We start from the raw sequence: 20,319 nt of genomic DNA, 5'->3' as shown, positions 1-20,319 counted from the left end.
AGAATAGATTATAGACTCCTCTCGTTTAGTGATATGAGTAGATAATAGAATAAGGGACTCCTCTCGTTTAGTGATACGAGTAGATAATAGATTATAGACTCCTCTCGTTTAGTGATATGAGTAGAGAATAGATTATAGACTCCTCTCGTTTAGTGATATGAGTAGATAATAGAATAAGGGACTCCTCTCGTTTAGTGATACGAGTAGATAATAGATTATAGACTCCTCTCGTTTAGTGATATGAGTAGATAATAGATTATTGACTCCTCTCGTTTAGTGATATGAGTAGATAATAGATTATTGACTCCTCTCGTTTAGTGATATGAGTAGATAATAGAATAAGGGACTCCTCTCGTTTAGTGATATGAGTAGATAATAGATTAAGGGACTCCTCTCGTTTAGTGATATGAGTAGATAATAGATTAAGGGACTCCTCTCGTTTAGTGATATGAGTAGATAATAGAATAAGGGACTCCTCTCGTTTAGTGATGTGAGTAGAGAATAGATTAATGGACTCCTCTCGTTTAGTGATATGAGTAGAGAATAGATTATTGACTCCTCTCGTTTAGTGATATGAGTAGATAATAGAATAAGGGACTCCTCTCGTTTAGTGATATGAGTAGAGAATAGATTAATGGACTCCTCTCGTTTAGTGATATGAGTAGATAATAGAATAAGGGACTCCTCTCGTTTAGTGATATGAGTAGAGAATAGATTAATGGACTCCTCTCGTTTAGTGATATGAGTAGAGAATATATTAATGGACTCCTCTCGTTTAGTGATATGAGTAGAGAATAGATTATAGACTCCTCTCGTTTAGTGATATGAGTAGAGAATAGAATAAGGGACTCCTCTCGTTTAGTGATATGAGTAGAGAATAGAATATTGACTCCTCTCGTTTAGTGATATGAGTAGAGAATAGATTAATGGACTCCTCTCGTTTAGTGATATGAGTAGAGAATAGATTATTGACTCCTCTCGTTTAGTGATATGAGTAGAGAATAGAATATAGACTCCTCTCGTTTAGTGATATGAGTAGAGAATAGATTATTGACTCCTCGTTTAGTGATATGAGTAGAGAATAGAATATAGACTCCTCTCGTTTAGTGATATGAGTAGAGAATAGATTAATGGACTCCTCTCGTTTAGTGATATGAGTAGAGAATAGAATATAGACTCCTCTCGTTTAGTGATATGAGTAGAGAATATATTATAGACTCCTCTCGTTTAGTGATATGAGTAGAGAATAGATTATTGACTCCTCTCGTTTAGTGATATGAGTAGATAATAGTTTATAGACTCCTCTCGTTTAGTGATATGAGTAGATAATAGAATAAGGGACTCCTCTCGTTTAGTGATATGAGTAGAGAGTAGATTATTGACTCCTCTCGTTTAGTGATATGAGTAGAGAATATATTATAGACTCCTCTCGTTTAGTGATATGAGTAGAGAATAGATTATTGACTCCTCTCGTTTAGTGATATGAGTAGAGAATAGATTATAGACTCCTCTCGTTTAGTGATATGAGTAGAGAATAGATTATTGACTCCTCTCGTTTAGTGATATGAGTAGAGAATAGATTATAGACTCCTCTCGTTTAGTGATATGAGTAGAGATTTTGATATTTAAAAGAATATATATTATCAGCTCGCTTTCAATTTAGAAAAAAAGTATATTTTAACGTACTTCTATATTTTTTTCCTAAATATTTCATCTGCTTGTTTTTAGTCTTAAATTTTTATATTTAAACATAATTTTATATATGTCTCTTTTAAATGCTTTTAATGTTGTGTGTAAAGCACTTTGACCTGTTGTTGGAAGGTGCTATACAGATAAACCTGCCTTGCCCGACTTAGTGAAGTTTGACTCAAAGTTCCAGTTTCTGTACAGGACAGAGGCAACTTCTCGTTTCTGTCAGGTAAAAATATGACGGTAAAACGTGTCAGTGTAACACATGTAGAGTGTTTCAGGTTGAACCACCGTGGTTATCTCTCTGGTGGTGACAAGGCGTTCCTTTGTTTCCTTATCAGTCGTTTATCAGCTGCCTTATTTCCTTAAAACACCCACGCTCTCACACAAACTCACGGTCAAGTGTTGGAGAGGACGTTTTTATTTTCAGAACCTTTGTCACTTTCTGTGTGAGTGGCAGCGTGTTAATGAATGAACTCCGCCTCCTCATGCCATCACACCTTAACCTCCCACCGGCCGTCAGGCTGCAGAGGAGCATATCTGCAGCTGAGAGCCGGTTTGTTTCCTCACAGCGAGTGCCAGGAGGGGCGGAGCTACACTAAGTTGCATAAGTTAAAGGAAGAAAAATCAGCTGCTTTGCACAGAAGAGAAGGAGGAGGAGGAGCAAAGAGTAGAAAGAAAGAAAGAAAGTTTGTGTTATGGGATGACTTCACTCACGCTGTGGAAAAGTAGAGGGGAATCAGCTGCTCGCGCTCAAACTAGGAGGGAAATGAAGTAAGAAGGAAGGATCCATTTTCTCCCAGGAGTGGCTGAGATACAGGCCTGAACTTTGTCCTCTGACAAATCATCACCAGACACACACACACACACACACACACACAGGAAGAAGACCTGGCAGGTAACGTCTCTGTTGTCCAGAATCTGAAGCTGCTGATTGTTCATGTAGCTTTTGTTTTTTGGTTATTCCAAAACAATTTGAGGCTTGAGCTTTTCATTTTCAGCGTTAAAGGGGAACCAAGGGCTCAACATGCTGTCATAAAATGAAGCTAGACGTCTGAAGTAATATTGTGAAGTCAAGTTGACGTCTGCAAGAGAACACAGTGTTTGGATTTGTTATTCATGCTGTCTGTAGATGAAAACACCAGAGGCCAAAGCAGAAGCTGCAGCTGTGTTGAAAGCATCTTTTACTCCTTTTGTTCTCTCGTATATATAAAAGTTATTGCTTTAGAAACAGGCCGGTCTTCTGTTCAAATCTGTGGCTAGAAGGGAGGTCCTTCAGGAATGGTCCTGGTGTTCTGCAGGACCAAGGGCTCAGCACTGTTTGATTTTAAATACTTAACTCATATGTTTTGATTATGATTGAGAAAATGGTGTAAAACGGGCAAAACAGTCTGACAAGCGAAGGCAACGTCTTCATTAGCTAGACCAAACAAAAACGTGGACATTTCTGTCAAAATTAAAGTATTTATTTTTTATTTAAAAGGGACAGTTTAAAACATAAATGTCACCATTTGGTGCACCGTAACAGATTGTAGTTAATCTGCATCCCTCAGCAGGTCAGAACAAGAAAGCAGCACAACTACAAACAACAACAAAACGCACAAAACAAATCTACACACAATAGCACAAATAGACATGTGCATTTGTTTTGACAAATATCAGCTGTTTTTGTTGTTATTATCAGAGTTTAATTTAAGAGCTGTTATCTAGACATTTTCCATAGTTTTATTGATAATGATTTTCGTTATTATCAATAAAACCATTAAAAATGTCTAGACATCAGAACAAGAAACTGCAGAAAACAAGGGCGGTCTGATCATTGACTGACGGTACAACAGTGTTTCAGCTGATGGTACGGTGCAACCCATCGTAATAGAAGTACTAATAAATTAGCGTGAAAAGGTTCCTTTCTGGGTTCCAGTCATGTTTTCGTTTAAATTCAGTGATAAAATGAGTTCAGGCAGCTGCTCTGGAGCATCACTCACTATGTTTACTACATTCATTCATTACTTAAATCTAATATTTCCCAGAGCAGCTGTGTACCTCTTGATAATGTAAAATATTTTCTCCAATCCAATTAATGAACTTTGGTGCAACCGGCTTCATAGTAATAATCAAACATCTAAAGATCTTCAGTTGAAAATTATACAAAACAATGATACAAAAAGCCCCATATCTTCCCAGTTTGAAAAGCTGAAAGGGAAAATATTTAGGTTTTTCCTTGATAAGTTATTCATTTAATCTGTTTTTTGTTATTATACAGAAATGGATTAAAAGTCACGCCACATGTGTTGCATTTAAAAAGGCCTGCCTGTTAAAAACGGCTTTACTGCAGGTTGTTGTTCTGCAGCACATTATATATATATATATATATATATTATATATTACATTATATATTACCATACAAAATGAAAATAAACAACAGAAACAAGACAAAGCATCAACACACATCACAGAGGAGAGGCTATCAGATGGTTCCTTCCATCAAACGGTGCTTATGTGCCTGTTTTAAAGTGTACAAGACATTATTGTTCCAATTTATCAGTTATTCATTTTCAAAACTCTCCGATTGCTTTACTATCATGCTAAACAGAAGTTGTCAGCACTAGAATTACTATCAAATATGTTTAAATGTAACTGTCCTTGCTGTTTAAGACCTGTTATCAACCTAAAATACTATAAATTTAGATCTTGTGTCAGGAACTATTACATAACAGGAGAGCTAATCTGACCTTTGGTGCCAGCTTTCTTTGGTTCTTGACAGTTTTGTGACATTCTCTGCTACAGACATATTTTAGTTAATTCCCAAATATGCAGAAGAGGTCAAAATGTTCTCCAAAGCAGCAACGAGTCCTCTCGACAGGTCGGAGCTGCCGTGTGAATACAAGTGTTAGAAATATCTGAGCAGGCACAGATGGAAACTACTGCCAGTGTTTTCCATCATCAGTCTCTGCTGGACCGCATGTAGAACACCACACACACACACACACACACACACACACACACACACACACACACACACACACACACACACGTAGAACACACTCAGATCTGATGTGGATGACTGAGTCCTGCTGCACTGTGTGTGTGTGTGTGTGTGTGTGGACTAGATGTTCTTGTGATCCTGAGTTGAAGAGCTGTGTATTTAGGTCATGTCATGCTGTGGGTTTTTATTTTGGAGCAGTGCTGGTCTGATCTTGCTGTTGGGGGCTAAGAAATGAGCCATTAGCTTGATGCAGACAGAGTAGAAAACACCTGCTGTGCAACTTTGACTTCAGTTCATGCAGAAGTTTGAGCTCCACACACCAAAGGTCTGAACCAGGAGGAGTCTTAGACCAGGAGGAGTCTTAGACCAGGAGGAGTCTGAGACCAGGAGGAGTCTTAGACCAGGAGGAGTCTTAGACCAGGAGGAGTCTGAGACCAGGAGGAGTCTTAGACCAGGAGGAGTCTGAGACCAGGAGGAGTCTTAGACCAGGAGGAGTCTTAGACCAGGAGGAGGCCCAGCATTCTTCTACTGTAGACTTTTCAAACAGACTAATAGTCAGGTGCAATTATGGTTTAACCCTAAAAAATTCTAACAAAAGGTTTCTCAGTGGTTAACAGTAGTATCAGATGTACTTAAAAACTTACCAAAAGTTCACCAATTTATGACTCCAAAAAATGCCTCATTTTTAAAATCGTGTCCTCCAGGTCTTTGAAATGACCGTTACTCCCTCTAGTCAGGAGGAGGAGCTGAATAAAGGGGACATGCTGGACTAAAGCTCCACGTTCTTTCCACATGCTCTCTATCACCATAAGTTTTAGTTTCTGATGGGAGCCACTTCATCAAGATTGGAGATGGCAGCCATATAAAATCTATGAGAACCAATATATCTTCCAAGCCACTCAGAAGGTCAATCTTGGTGTCAAAATCTACATTTTCTGGGTCAAAGAATCATTTAAAGCTCTTGAGAATATCACTAGATGATTATTTGATCAAATAGATATGTTCATTTTGCCCATGCATTTACATTATTTCCAACATAAACGGTACATATATTCAGAAAAATGAATAACATGCATACATTGAATTGAACTTTATTAGTTTCTCTTGTATTATTTATTACATCAGTTCCATTGATCTTCCTGATGAGCACCTTCACCACAGACTCGTTCCAGTTCCCTTCACTAATTACACATTTCTCCTTTCTCGTATCTCTTGTCTAGTGTTGGTGCTTCCTGCCATCTTGGAAATGAAACCTTTCTATAGATCAGATGTTGGTGAACTTTTAGTCTGTTATTAAGGACATCCAATACTACAAGAAACAGCTGAGAAACCTTTTGTTAGAATGTTTTTAGGGTTAGGTAGCCTGGGTATACCCAGACTGCTTTGCGCGCTCAAATTTAATTTCGAACTGCTAAAGGGTCTGGCAACCAGAGAGGTTTCTTAGCCTGTTTTAGGATCCAATCACAGAGCGGGGAGGGACGGAGAGACGATGACGCGTACTACTCGCCACTTGGAAGCTTGTAGTTTTCCGGATCCAACATGGCTGCTGCAGACGCGAAACTCTCTTTAGCTGTAGATGGTGTTTTAAATAGTTTAGAGCCAAAGTTGAAAGGCGAAAGGTCTCTGGGGGCTCCGCTGTCCCCCGGCTCGTAGCCAGATCACCGGTAGCGCCGGCTCGTACCGCCGGTCACCGCGGGTGATCTGGCTACCAGCCGGGGGACAGCGGAGCCCCCAGAGACCCCCAGCAGCTTGTTTATTGCCCATAAAATCAGTGGATGTGTGGCTGAATGACATGAGGGGGAATAAAGCGTGAAAATAAATAATCTTGCAGAAAGCGAGAACTGGAGAAGCAAAGCAGCAGCAACACTCTCTCACAGACACACACACAACAAACATCCATCTCTGTTGCTCTACTACGTCATCTGGTATAACTGATCTGATTGGCTAAGAGCTACCTACAGACGCTTTGATAGACATTCTAAGCGTCCAATAAACGGCTCTGGAGGATCGTAAACCACACCTCCTCTACGGCAGCTGTTCTCAACCTTGGGGTCGGGACTCCAATTGGGGTCGCGAGATGATTTCTGGGGGTCGCCAAATCATTTTGGAAGTCAGCTCTGTCTCCACTGTGTTAAAGTGTTCATGTGTTTTAGTCTTTTTAGTAATTTAGTCTTTTTTTGGTCATTGTGGTTTTTTTTTTGTCATCTTGTGTCTTTTTTTGATCATTTTGTGTCTTTTTAGGTAATTTTGTGTATATTTTGATCATTTTGTGGTCAATTTGTGTCTTTTTTGGTAATTTTGTTTCCTTTTTTTGGACATTTTGTGTCTTTTTTTAGTCATTTTGAGTCTTTTTTTTGGTAATTTTGTTTCTTTTTCTGGTCATTTTGGATCTTTTTTTTTGTCATTTTGTGTCTTTTTTTGGTCATTTTGTGTCTTTTCTGGTCATTTTGTGTCTTTTTTGATCATTTTGTGGTCAATTTGTGTCTTTTTTGCTCATTTTGTTTCTTTTTTGGGTGATCTTAACTGTGTGTGTGAGATTGTGTTCAGTGAGCGGGGGTCAGTGACAACATGCATGTTAAATTGGGGGTCGCGACTCAAAAAGGTTGAGAACTACTGCTCTACGGAGAAAAGCATTGCTCGTTGCCAGACTAGACCTCATTAGAGAATAGTCTGGTGTTAGCCAGGCTAAGGGTTAGGTGTTTTTTTCCATAAATGCCCACACCAAGAAGGAAAACTGCAGTCATGGAAAACATGATTAGACCACCCTTGTTTTCTCCTTGCTTTGTTGTTGTTTTCATGCCTGGTACAACTAAAGGTCAATTTGTTTCATTTGTTTGGACAAATATAATGATAACAACAAAAATAGGTCGTTAGAGTTTAATTCAAGAGCTGATATCTAGTCATTTTCCATGATTTTCTTTATAATGATTTTGGTTATTATCAAGAAAACCATGGACATGGCTAGAACTCATGTGAGCTACATCATTATATTTGTCTTTAGTGCCTTTCATGCCTTCAGTTGTACCAGGCATTAAAATGAACAAGACATTGAAGAAAACAAGCATGATCTAATCATTTTTTCCATGACTGTATAATGATGGGCTGACATGAAGAACAATTAGAAGTTGCCCATTTGAATCCAAAGTAAGATTATGCAGCTTTGCTTGGAAACGTCCCTAGTTTGCATTTATCTGATGAAACATTTCAAAATTTCACTTCAAATCGCTGAGACTTTTATGGAAAACACGGATATTCACATAAAGCTCTGAGTGAAGCTCAAGGTGACATGTTTAAAATGAAAATTAGATTTATGAACTGGCAAAAAAAGAAAATCTCCTCATGGATTTGTGGCCTCCTGCTGCGATGAGTCTGTTTGAGTGACAGAATGCTGCAGGCGCTAGTGATAAATAAGACTTTATTAATAAGAAACATTATGCTCAGTGATTGGCGGCGCGATGGGAATTAAAGCGTGACAGACCGCTGTGACTGAGTGAATGTAGAAGAAACATTGTTGGAGCCACGCAGCAGCAAGATGGAGTCATTAAGGACGAGAGTCAGAAAGACATTGGGACTAAAGAGCCTGATAGGGACCTGATCGCTGGTTTTCAGTGTCAATTTATTACTTTTAATTGGCCGCAGAAGAAAAGACCAAAATGGCACTAATTGTAGAAATGGTTCATTTTAACCTTGCTTGTACCTTTCAATTACACAATGATTGTGATTTGTGTAACATTTAAAGTTCAGCACCTTATGAGACTGTGAATCTTGTTGGACGACATGTTTAGCAGGATTATTTCCCAGAGGATACTTGAAATTCCTCCAGAGTGTCAGGTGATCGACGGGCAGCAGGGCTCGATGTAAAGCAGCTCTAGAAACACTGAGCTCAGCACAGTGAACCAGGCTCTGGTGTTCCTGTGATGGATGATGTTGTTCTGAGCAGGTTATTTATCACATGGAGGAGAACAGCTGCAGCAGAAAGCCTGATCTCTGCAGAGAACTGCTCTGCTGCTGCTAAAGGTACAGGAGTCCTTCTGAATCATTGGCTTACTCTTCCAGGTGTCTTTTATCCAGGGCACCAACCAAAGCTTTGGCCTTCAGTATGAAACACTAATGAAAGTCATTTTCCACCTCAACCCTTTAAAAAACATCTACACCTGATTTTCTGTTATATTAGTGTCATAATGATTCATAATGTCATGCTTTTATGAACTATAGTTTATTGGTAGTCATTGGTTTATAGGGCGGCTGAGGCTCAGTTGGTAGAGTTGGTTGGGCGTTCATCGTGTGTGAATGAATTCCTGCTGGTGGCAGCGTTTAGGGTCTCCTCTGCCACCAGGATGAATGTGTGGGTGAACAGGTGAATGAGTCAGTCTGGAGTGTAAAGAGCTTTGAGTGGTCAAAGACACTAGAAAAGCTTTATAAGTGCAGGTCCATTTACCATTTACAGTCATGGAAAAAATATTAGACCACCGTTGTTTTCTTCAATTTCTTGCTCATTTTAATGCCTGGTACAACTAAAGATACATTTGTTTGGACAAATATAATGATAACAACAAAAATAGCTCAAGAGTTTAATTTAAGAGCTGATATCTAGTCATTTAACATGGTTTTAATTATAATAACCAAAATCATTATCAATAAAACCATGGGGAATGATGATGATGATGATTATTATTAAATAATAAAGCTAAAATAAACCTAAATTAAACTCTTATGAGCTATTGTTGTTGTTATTATATTTGTCCAAGCAAATGTACCTTTAGTTGTACCAAAATGAACAAGAAATTGAAGAAAACAATGGTGGTGTAATAATGTTTTCCATGACTGAAGGTACGTCTTAAAACCGTTGATGATTTTGGTTAATCAGGGTCATTATTGACACATCATAGTCTGCAAGTAGAGCCCACATGCTATAATTCATGCTAGCAAGCTTTGATACAGTCAGATAGTTTCGCTTAATTAATCCTCTTGTGTTTTATAATTGTTATTGCAACTTTCAGGTTGTAAACTGTAGCTTTATCCAACTTAATCCTCAGCTCATGTTTCAGTTCAGTGATACTGGTACCAGTCAGAGATAAAATTGACATTAAAAAAAAACACAGATTGATTAAAAATTACATGTGATCGACCAAATTCTTAACCACCATTATTCGATCATAGATTAATTATTCTCTATATAGATATGGGTCTAACAGATGACAGCACAGCATTTAACATCTATAGTAATGTAGCTGTTGGAGGTGGAGGGTGTTTAGCTTTATTGTCTTTAAAGTTTGTGTCAGTGCTAACGTCAGCTGCTGTAACATTAAAGAGTCAATAAATACCTTTTTATTCCATTTAACTCTACCACAGCTGCAGAAAAACAAGCTTTGGACACTTGATCCTTAGTTGACGCTGCAAAATCAGAACAAGGCCAGAACAAGGCTGGAGGAGGTGTTTAATAGATGTTTAATAGGTGTTTGATGGGTGTTTAATAGATGTTTGATGAGTGTTTAATAGATGTTTAATAGGTGTTTAATAGATGTTTAATAGATGTTTGATGGGTGGTTAATAGATGTTTAATAGGTGTTTGATGGGTGTTTAATAGATGTTTAATAGGTGTTTAATAGATGTTTAATAGATGTTTGATGGGTGTTTAATAGATGTTTAATAGATGTTTAATAGGTGTTTAATAGATGTTTAATAGGTGTTTAATAGATGTTTAATAGATGTTTAATAGGTGTTTAATAGATGTTTAATAGGTGTTTAATAGATGTTTAATAGATGTTTAATAGGTGTTTAATAGGTATTTAATAGATGTTTAATAGATGTTTAATAGGTGTTTAATAGATGTTTAATAGATGTTTAATAGATGTTTAATAGGTGTTTAATAGATGTTTAACAGATGTTTAATAGGTATTTAATAGGTGTTTAATAGATGTTTAATAGGTATTTAATAGGTGTTTAATAGATGTTTAATAGATGTTTAATAGGTGTTTAATAGATGTTTAATAGATGTTTATTAAATGTTTAATAGATGTTTAATAGATGTTTAATAGATGTTTATTAAATGTTTAATAGATGTTTAATAGATGTTTAATATATGTTTATTAAATGATTAATAGATGTTTAATAGGTGTTTAATAGATGTTTATTAAATGTTTAATAGGTGTTTAATAGATGTTTAATAGATGTTTAATAGATGTTTATTAAATGTTTAATAGGTGTTTAATAGGTGTTTAATAGGTGTTTAATAGATGTTTAATAGGTGTTTAATAGATGTTTAATAGGTGTTTAATAGATGTTTAATAGGTGTTTAATAGATGTTTAATAGGTGTTTAATAGATGTTTAATAGGTGTTTAATAGATGTTTAATAGGTATTTAATAGATGTTTAATAGGTGTTTAATAGATGTTTAATAGGTGTTTAATATATCTTTAATAGGTGTTTAATATATCTTTAATAGGTGTTTAATAGATGTTTAATAGGTGTTTAATAGATGTTTAATATATGTTTATTAAATGTTTAATATATGTTTATTAAATGTTTAATAGATGTTTATTAAATGTTTAATATATGTTTATTAAATGTTTAATAGATGTTTAATAGGTGTTTGATTCAGACTGCTCCAGACACTTTCAGTGGATTTGTAGAGAGTCATATAAAGGGTTATTTTTCTGTTTGGTGGAAGCTAAAAGGAATTAAAAGCTGTCAACTGACTCTTTACTCTGTACAAGTTGCTTGTATGATGAATTTCCTGAGAGGTGAATAGTTGCTCTGCTGGTGTTGGTAGTTACTCATTAACAGAGCTGGCCAGAGGCAAGTTTACCTTCATTCCTCAACTCTGACTGTTTCCAGCTAGAACAAACCTGTGTGACCTTGTGTAGCTGCTAGATACAATACCTTAAATAAATAAAATGAAGGTGGGGGGCAGTTTCTCCCACTAGGAGACTCAGTGTTGACGTGTTTCACTGCTCTGATGTGTTAATAAGGAACTGATCAGGAAAGGCCGACTGTTTAATCAGCTGAACAGTCTTCAGTCCAGTTGTTGTGTCGGTGTTCTCCTGCTTGGTGCTTGTTTTTTTTATCTCCTTCAGTGAGTTTTATTCTCTCATATTCTTATTTTTGTTTGATTGTACTGATGCAAATCTGATTTCTGAGCTGATATCAAATTCACTATCAAGGACAAATCAATAACCTAATGGAGGAAGTAATCATTTCAAACAAAAGGAACCTTTTTTTAAAGTCCTAAAGTGTCGTAGAGTCGAGACTTGGGTGTGATGAAATGAGGTTTTTAGTTAATAAGAAGGTAAAAAAAAACAACCTTCAGGAGCCTTTTTTTTCCTTTTCTTCTGTCGCCGTGGTTACTCCATGTGTCTTTCCTCCTCTCTGTTTCCATGGTGACCAACTGTTTTTCTCCTCTCTCCTCCTCTTTCAGTGTCATCCAGGCTCCGTTACCACTACCTGTAGACAAGGTAAGAACAAAACCTGCTTCTGGTTCTGTTGTCCCGTCTGAGAGTTCATGTCTGCTCTCATTTACATGTGTGTGTGTGTGTGTGAGTGTGTGTGAGTGTGTGTCTGTGTGTGTGTGTGAGTGTGTGTCTGTGTGTGTGTGTGTGTGTCTGTGTGAGTGTGTATGTGAGTGTGAGTGTGTGTGTGTGTGTGTGTGTCTGTGTGTGTGTGTGTGTGTCTGTGTGAGTGTGTATGTGAGTGAGTGTGTGTGTGTGTGTGTGTGTCTGTGTGTGTGTGTGTCTGTGTGTGTGTGAGTGTGTGTGTGTGTGTGTGTCTGTGTGTGTGTGGTATCAGCTGATAGAGGAATGCAGGTTTCTGCCAGATTCTCCAGAAGTATTTCATGTGGTTCAGGGTTTTTTTTCCCACTGTTCACTCTGAGAGTTTTGTGGCTTTAAGTGTATTTAAAACTGTTTAAGTGCTGCTAAAGCAAACATACAGTCATGGAAAAAATATGCCTGTTACAACTAAAGGTTAATTTGTTTGGACAAATATAATAATAACAACAAAAACAGCTCTTAAGAGTTTAATTTCAGAGCTGATATCTAGACATTTTTCATGTTTGTTTGTTTTATAATAACCAAAATCATTATCAAGAAAACCATGTTAAATGTCTAGATATCAGCTCTTAAATTAAACTCTTATCAGCTGTTTTTGTTGTCATCATTATATTTGTCCAATTAAATGTTCCTTTAGTTGTACCAGGCATTAAAATGAACAAGACATTGAAGAAAACAAGGGTGGTCTAATAATTCTTTCCATGACTGTATATATCTGCTCATGCCCTGTTTTCTCCTTTGAGGAAAAAAAATCTGCAGGATAAATAGAGAAATGTATTTACTTTATATCTGCATTATTATCTCCAGCTAATGAACTCTGGCATTGAGCTGTAGCATCATTGTTCCATCATCACAGAGCTGACGGCCACACTGAGACACACAGCAACACCAGCAGCAATACATACTATATATATGTACTATATATATATATATATATATACACTCGTCGCATGTCTTGCAAAGGATTTTCCCTTCCATGGTTTCCACCATCTAGTTAGGAGTTTAATAGTAGAGCCTGATATGAACGGGGGTTTGAGGCCGATACAGATTTTAAAGGGTGAAAATTCACCGATAACCCATCTGGCGGCTGATATAGTAATTTTTTTGAGCTGGAATGAAAATCGACCTTTTTTAAGTGGATTGTGCACTGATTTCCCACCACCCTTCATGTATCCAGAGAGCTACTTTCTTTAACATAAAACTTTAGTATATAGTATTTAACATTATTATACATTACACAAACAATGTCAGACAATTTTATAAATGATAACTGAGCAAATAAAGAATAAATGGGAATAAAAATATTAATTAGAATAAGTTATCATTTCTGTTCAGTGTCAGTCAATTTCTGTATATTAAAGAAAAAAGAATGAAAAATGTAATGGCTAACGTATATTATTACACATTATTATATTTACACCAATATTATTATATTTACACATATTTTACTGTATTGTAACTGTAAGCAGCTGAGGTAAATGACGTCATGCAACTCCACGTTCAACAGTTGAAATCAAAACATGGACGTATTGGCAGGAAAGCAGCAGTTTATCTCAACAAGTGAACACGTCGTCTCTTCATAGTGGGACGCTGCGACGGGATATCAAGCAAGAAGTCAAAGAGAAAACATTTATGAGTTCATCATTCCATCCTGGTGATTCACCTGGGATCAACTTTTAATGGCACTTTTCTGATTTTATGATCATTTTCCTGCCAACATGGCGGCGTAAACAAAGCAAACGTTGGGCGTCACGTGACTGTTTGACTCGTTTCACCGTGTTGGTGATTCTGTTTCCCTGCAACAGAACAACAGCCCCAGTGTTACCGTGAGAGGAATGTAGGCAGCTGATGGTGTGTGTGTGTGTGTGTGTGTGTGTGTGTGTGTGTGTGTGTGTGTGTGTGTGTGTGTGTGTGTGTGTGTGTGTGTGTGTGTGTGTGTGTGTGTGTGTGTGTGTGTGTGTGTGTGTGTGTGTGTGTGTGTGTGTGTGTGTGTGTGTGTGTGTGTGTGTGTGTGTGTGTGTGTGTGTGTGTCAGGGAGGAGCTGTGATTAAATTTGAACCACTTCTCTAACATAATTAAGTGTCTCAAAGCAGCTCCCAGGTCTCTAAGGACACACACACACACACACAGAGGTGTAAATGTACTGTATGCACAGAGAGAGTTAGTGGTTTCTGACTACATGTAGCTGTGGCTTCACCCAAAATGGGTCATCGTCACCTGCTTTCACTGCAGTCTGAGCTTCTCATGCCTCTGTGCTGGAGGCAGCCATAACCTGCCATAACCAGCCATAACCAGCCATAACCAGCCATAACCAGCCATAACCTGCCAAAACCAGCCAAAACCAGCCATAACCAGCCATAACCAGCCATAACCTGCCATAACCTGCCATAAGCAGCCATAACCTGCCATAACCAGCCATAACCAGCCATAACCAGCCATAACCAGCCATAACCTGCCATAACCAGCCTTAACCTGCCATAACCTGCCATAAGCAGCCATAACCTGCCATAAGCAGCCATAGCCTGCCATAAACAGCCATAACCTGCCATAACCTGCCATAACCTGCCATAACCTGCCATAACCAGCCGTAACCAGCCATAACTAGCCGTAACCAGCCGTAACCAGCCGTAACCAGCCGTAACCTGACGTAACCAGCCGTAACCAGCCGTAACCTGCCGTAACCAGCCGTAACCAGCCGTAACCTGCCGTAACCAGCCGTAACCAGCCATAACGAGAGGCAACAGGCGTTTTTAGACCAATCAGTTGTGGGGACTCTGGGGACTCTGGGGACTCCAGTCAGAGTTTCCGTTGCTCTGCCTCGTGTATGTTGTGTCAGCCTGAGCTTCACTGTTTGTGTTTTCTCATATTTTTTATCTTTATCAGCTGTAGTTTCAGTCTTGTGGTTTCTGTTGTTCACACAACATCCTCATAAGGACTCATAATTGAACTGATTTGAAGTTTGTGGTCAAAGTCGCTGTGACTCACAGAACCAAGAATCCCTCAGACTCAGATTTCACTCTAGTCGGACAACATGATGAAGTTAAAATGTCACAAAGGTCAAAGGTTCACTTCACTGTTTCACATTACAATGTCCTGTAAAAACACTGTTCCAGCCGTTATTGAGGAACAGAAGACTATGATGTGATTATGACTATATTTGGAATGGTGACACTTATCTTGTGTATCCAATTTTTAGAATATTTAGCTTCTTTGCAGCAACATCCATATTTAAAACATCATGTTTGACTCTGTGTTCTGTCAGAATCAGATATATCTGCAAAGCATGTGATCTCAAACAAGGAGTTAGACTCTTTTTTTATAAGTTTTTATTGCTCCAGCCTCCTCCCTTCTCTCCCTGGGTGATAACCAGGACAGGAGCCTTTTGTTCCTCTGGTGGTCCATCAGCTCATCCTGCTGGTTCTCAGCTTCAGGTGGTTGCTGCAGCATGTGATGAAGCTCTCTATCAGGAAAAACACTCTAAATAAAGACTCTCACTGGAATTATTCACTGCAATCACACGTCTTGATGTAGTCCAAGCTTTCATTTCAAGTCTTCACCACAAAGTCTTCACCACATGAGTCCAGACAGACATGTGGATATATATATATATCTATATATATATATAGATATATATATATATACATATATACTGACACTGGTTGGCACAGACGTACAACCCTGAGCTGCTAATTCTAGTTTTAATATTTAGATCAGGTGAGAAATAGTTTTGTGAAACAGTCTTGAATGTTCAGAGATATTAATCTCATGTCCGTGTGTCTATTTGTTCTCACCTGAATAATAATACGTTTTTTTATTCTGAGGAATTATAAAAACTGTAAATAAAACCATTCTGTAAGTCAGTAAAATGTGTTTATAGAGAGCTTTTCACAGATAAAATCACAAAGTGCTTTACAAAAGAAAAAAAATAGTAATGTATTAAACTTTGGAAGTATAATAGGACTTTATAATACGACTTACTATGTTCAGCTGATGAAGGTGAGCAGCCACGTTTAACTCACCTACATCATCAATAAATACTCTCATTTAATAATCCTGTCAGTCATCGGAGAGGAAATTTATATAATGGAGAAAATAACACACTGTCTGAGAACATACAAGAGCCAAGCAGTGACTGAATCAAGAGATAAAACTGAGAGAACTGAAGGACTCTTAAAAACTAAGCTCCCAAATGTGTTGTTGTTGTTGTTGTTGTTGTCGTCCCAGTGTTACCAGGTTTGACCATTTGTTCTGGTCCTGCAACGTTGATTAACCAACAATAACATAGTTGTAACTGAGAGCTGTATGGATAAATCACTATGTTATTTGGAACAACAATAAAAAGTAAAGTTAAAGTAAAACTACTAATAAAGCTGTTAGTCTCAGTCGTCTCTGTTCAGCTGCCTGTTACATGTAAAGAATGAACTAATGATCAGAAAATACAGAAACTCTGTTTATTATAAGACTGAAAGAGCAGAACTGAGTCTTTGTCTGAGTGTTCAAAATCACACCGTTGGCATTTCTAAATGCAGTAAAATCATGTCTGAATAAAACTAACAGGTTGTGGCATAGAGGTGGGGGAAAAATCGATCATATTGATATTTTATCAATTCATGGCCGCCAAGTAACGATGTCAGCGATTCAACGAGCGGTCAGTAGTTTCACTTTCTCTCTTTTCTGCAGGCTGCAGCAGGCTCACTGTTAGGAATATAATGGAGATTATTATTATTATTATTATTATCCTGATATCAGATCTCAGGAGTCTAAAGGCACCGTCTGCTTCAGGAAGAAATAACGCTGCAAAGTTCAGCTTTTTTTATGTTTCATTCAAAAACATTGAGAGCAGTGAAGCTTAAAGTTTGACATCAGTTCAGTCTGACTGATTCTTTGTTGGTCAGTCTGTGGTTTGACTCTCTTTGAGGAGAAATAAAAAGACTGAAGTCAGATGAATACACTGAGAATTTTCTCTTATTGGACAAAACAATTCTTGATTGAATTAAATTTTGTGGACACAAAATGCAGTTAAACAGTTAAATCACAATATATTGTATCAATACTCACCATATCGCAAAATGCTTAAAATCTCAATAATATTGTACCGTGACTGAAGTATCAGGATCAAATCATCTCGGCTGATTCAAACCTCTACTGTAGCTGGTGTTGTGTGTGAAACTACTGCTGAATTATTCCTTTTTAAGACGATAACTCATTTCATTCATTCACCTTTATGTAACCAGGCAGGTCATTAAAAACAAATTCTTCTTTACAATGGCGGCCTGAAGATAATTGATAACTCAGTGGACAGAAGAAGTTTGTGGCTCTCTGGTCTGATTATTGCTGCTGCTGGTTATTATGGGAGGCTCAGGAGTTATGATCACAACATGTAAACATGGAAACAGTGAGTGTGTGAGTGATTTGTGTGTGTCTGACCTGTTGTGTGTCTGACTGTTTGTTGTTTGTTGTTCTATGTGTGAGATGCAGCGTATGTTCATAACCTCTGAAGGTTCCCATCAGTTTATTTTCCATCTTCAATTCAAACACTGACTGAACTCCAGACTCAGTGTAAATATCTTCACCATGGTGTGTGTGTGTGTGTGTGTGTGTGTGTGTGTGTGTGTGTGTGTGTGTGTGTGTTCCAGGTTGCAGCCAACACTCCCAGTATGTATTCTCAGGAACTGTTCCAGCTCTCCCAGTATCTCCAGGTAACACACTGACACCTACTGGCCGTTCTGTGAACTGAACATAATGACAGTAAATCTTTATGTTAGAACGTGTTTTTAACCCTCTGGGACGTTTTCAGCCAGATATCATTTTAGCTGGGATTCTGCAAATGCGTGTTTTTTTTCTTGATATATTTTGAAATTCAAATTTCAATTTGTCTAATGGGTCAATAACACACTGTGTACAATAGTATAGTATTTTTTATAAGTGGACATTTTCAGCCCAAAGGTTCTGAAAAGGTTGTAGATTTTAAATCTGCTAAAAATGACAAATGCCCCAGCCAGAAATTATTTATTATATGGAAAATTACTACATTTTTGTGTTTTTTCCCCCCATAAAAAACATCAGTGACATCGTGCAATCAAACTGGCATTTGAAGGGTCAAAACGCCAAAAATGTTTAAACATTTGGTAGTTTTAAGCAGAGCAGAAGTTGTTTAAGAGGTTTATGCAGAAAAAAGTAGAAAAAAATTTCAATCTGTAATGTTTTTATCACGTTTTTTTTGGAAGTGGACATTTTCAGCCCAAAGGTTCTGAAAAGGTGGTAAATTTTAAATCTGACACTACACAAAAACTAAAAATGCATCAAAATCAGTTTTGTCGCTAATCTTTGACATATCAAAGGCTGTGATAAAGACAAATGCCCCAGCCAAAAATTATTTATTATGGAAAATAACTACATTTTTGTGTTTTTTTCATAAAAAAACATCAGTGACATCGTGCAATCAAACTGGCATTTAAAGGGTTAAAATCTTCAAAATCTTTGAATCTTTGGTAGTTTTGAGCTGGGTGGAAGTTGTTTAAGAGGTTTATGCAGAAAAAAAGTTAAAAAAATATCAATCTGTAATGTTTTTATCACTTTTTTTTTTGTAAGTGGACATTTTCAGGCCTTAGTGTCTGAAAGGGTTAAATTAAAGGTCCAGATGTTGATGTCAGGGAGAAACCATGCAGATTCACCTGCTGGGAACACTTTCAGTGTTATATATAATTATACAGCACAAAGCATGCTGATATTATTCATATATCAATTATTAAAAAGATCAGTGAAGCACAGAAAAGACCTCAAGCTGAGGATTAAGTGGAAATTATTCCTAAAGGAAGTTGAGGGGAATTATTCCTGAAGATTAATATCACCTCCTTTTTTTATTATTTTGGTTAAAAAAAGAAAAGAAAAATGATCCTCACAGTCAAATGATGCATTTCACCTGTTGTTGTAACGCAGCAAAGTGAAAAAGAGTTTGTTGAATTAATTTAAACACAATTTAATAAACGTGTAAAAGATTCAGTAGCTTCAACAGGGAACAATACATAACATTTTACATTAAAAACATTATAAAAGGAACTTTTTTAACCGGTTTCTTGTCTGAATGTTGCCTGTAAGAAACATTGTTCCATTGAACCAATGACCCATTGAAGTGAATGAACAGTCTGAGTTTATGAAACTATCATAAATGAAGGTTTACTCACCTGTCAGTAGGAATATATCTTCCAGGTGGAAAAGGGAAATTAAGTTTTGAGTGATTTTTTTGTGACGCAAAATGGTAAAACTGTTTCCTTTGAAAAGTCTGATAATAGTGTTTCAATATGGCCGCCTGGAGGTCATGTGACAGATTAAAGCGTTGCTATTGGTTCCCTAGACTCTTCCCTCTTTTTAAAGTATCACATCACTCAAAAAGATGCATTATAGGAATCTGACAGGCCAATAATGGGGGCAAGACCGACCATAGAGGGTTAGAAGAAGGATTTAAAAATAAAACTTGCAACCTGGTTCTCTTCACAATAAAAGCCCCTGTTGGTTTAGTTCTTCCTGGTTGTATTGATTATTATTATTCTCCTGTCCGTCTGCAGGAGGCCTTACACCGAGAGCAGATGTTGGAGCAGAAGCTAGCCACGCTGCAGCGCCTGCTAGCCAACACTCAGGAGGCCTCGGAGAGCAGCTGGCAGGTAGGAACACTAAAACATCCTCACAGTTAGTGATAGAAAGTCTGTTTCCTTTAGTCTGACAGACAGCATGATATATCTTACATGCATAATATTACATAACACACTCTGCCTGTTGAATGCTAGCGATGTGATCATTAACAGCGTTGTGTGATAGGAGGAGACTCGCTTGTTGAGCTGTGGAAACATTTCTCCTGAACTAAATATCCTCATTATGAGAATAAACTCTTCTGAACAAACACCTTCCCCAAAGGCAACAAGTCACAGCAGGCTATAAAAGAGAAAAACATGTCGTATGCTATGAAATTAAAAATACTAAATATGGTGTTTTTTCCTCCTCGCACTAAAGGTGATTTATTAGATGTTCCCTTAAAGAAGGAAGCAATCGACTTACACACAACTCTCTCTCTCTCTCTCTCACTGTGATATGATACTGTGT

The 20,319-nt window shown here is 37.4% G+C and overlaps 1 protein-coding gene across 6 annotated transcripts in view; it reads left to right on the top strand.

The window, feature by feature from the left end:
- Window positions 1–20,319, top strand: part of slmapa (sarcolemma associated protein a) — a 91,206-nt gene that overhangs the window by 33,203 nt on the left and 37,684 nt on the right. For all 6 annotated transcript variants that reach the window (XM_059329482.1, XM_059329486.1, XM_059329485.1 and 3 more), the window contains 3 exons: window positions 12,093–12,129; window positions 17,859–17,921; window positions 19,788–19,883. In XM_059329482.1, coding sequence (XP_059185465.1) covers window positions 12,093–12,129; window positions 17,859–17,921; window positions 19,788–19,883 — 196 coding nt within the window. The remainder of the gene's footprint in view (window positions 1–12,092; window positions 12,130–17,858; window positions 17,922–19,787; window positions 19,884–20,319) is intronic.

This window comes from Centropristis striata, chromosome 3, assembly GCF_030273125.1.
Source record: "Centropristis striata isolate RG_2023a ecotype Rhode Island chromosome 3, C.striata_1.0, whole genome shotgun sequence".
NCBI classification, from domain to species: Eukaryota; Metazoa; Chordata; class Actinopteri; order Perciformes; family Serranidae; genus Centropristis; species Centropristis striata.
This window is presented reverse-complemented; position numbering and strand designations above follow the sequence as displayed.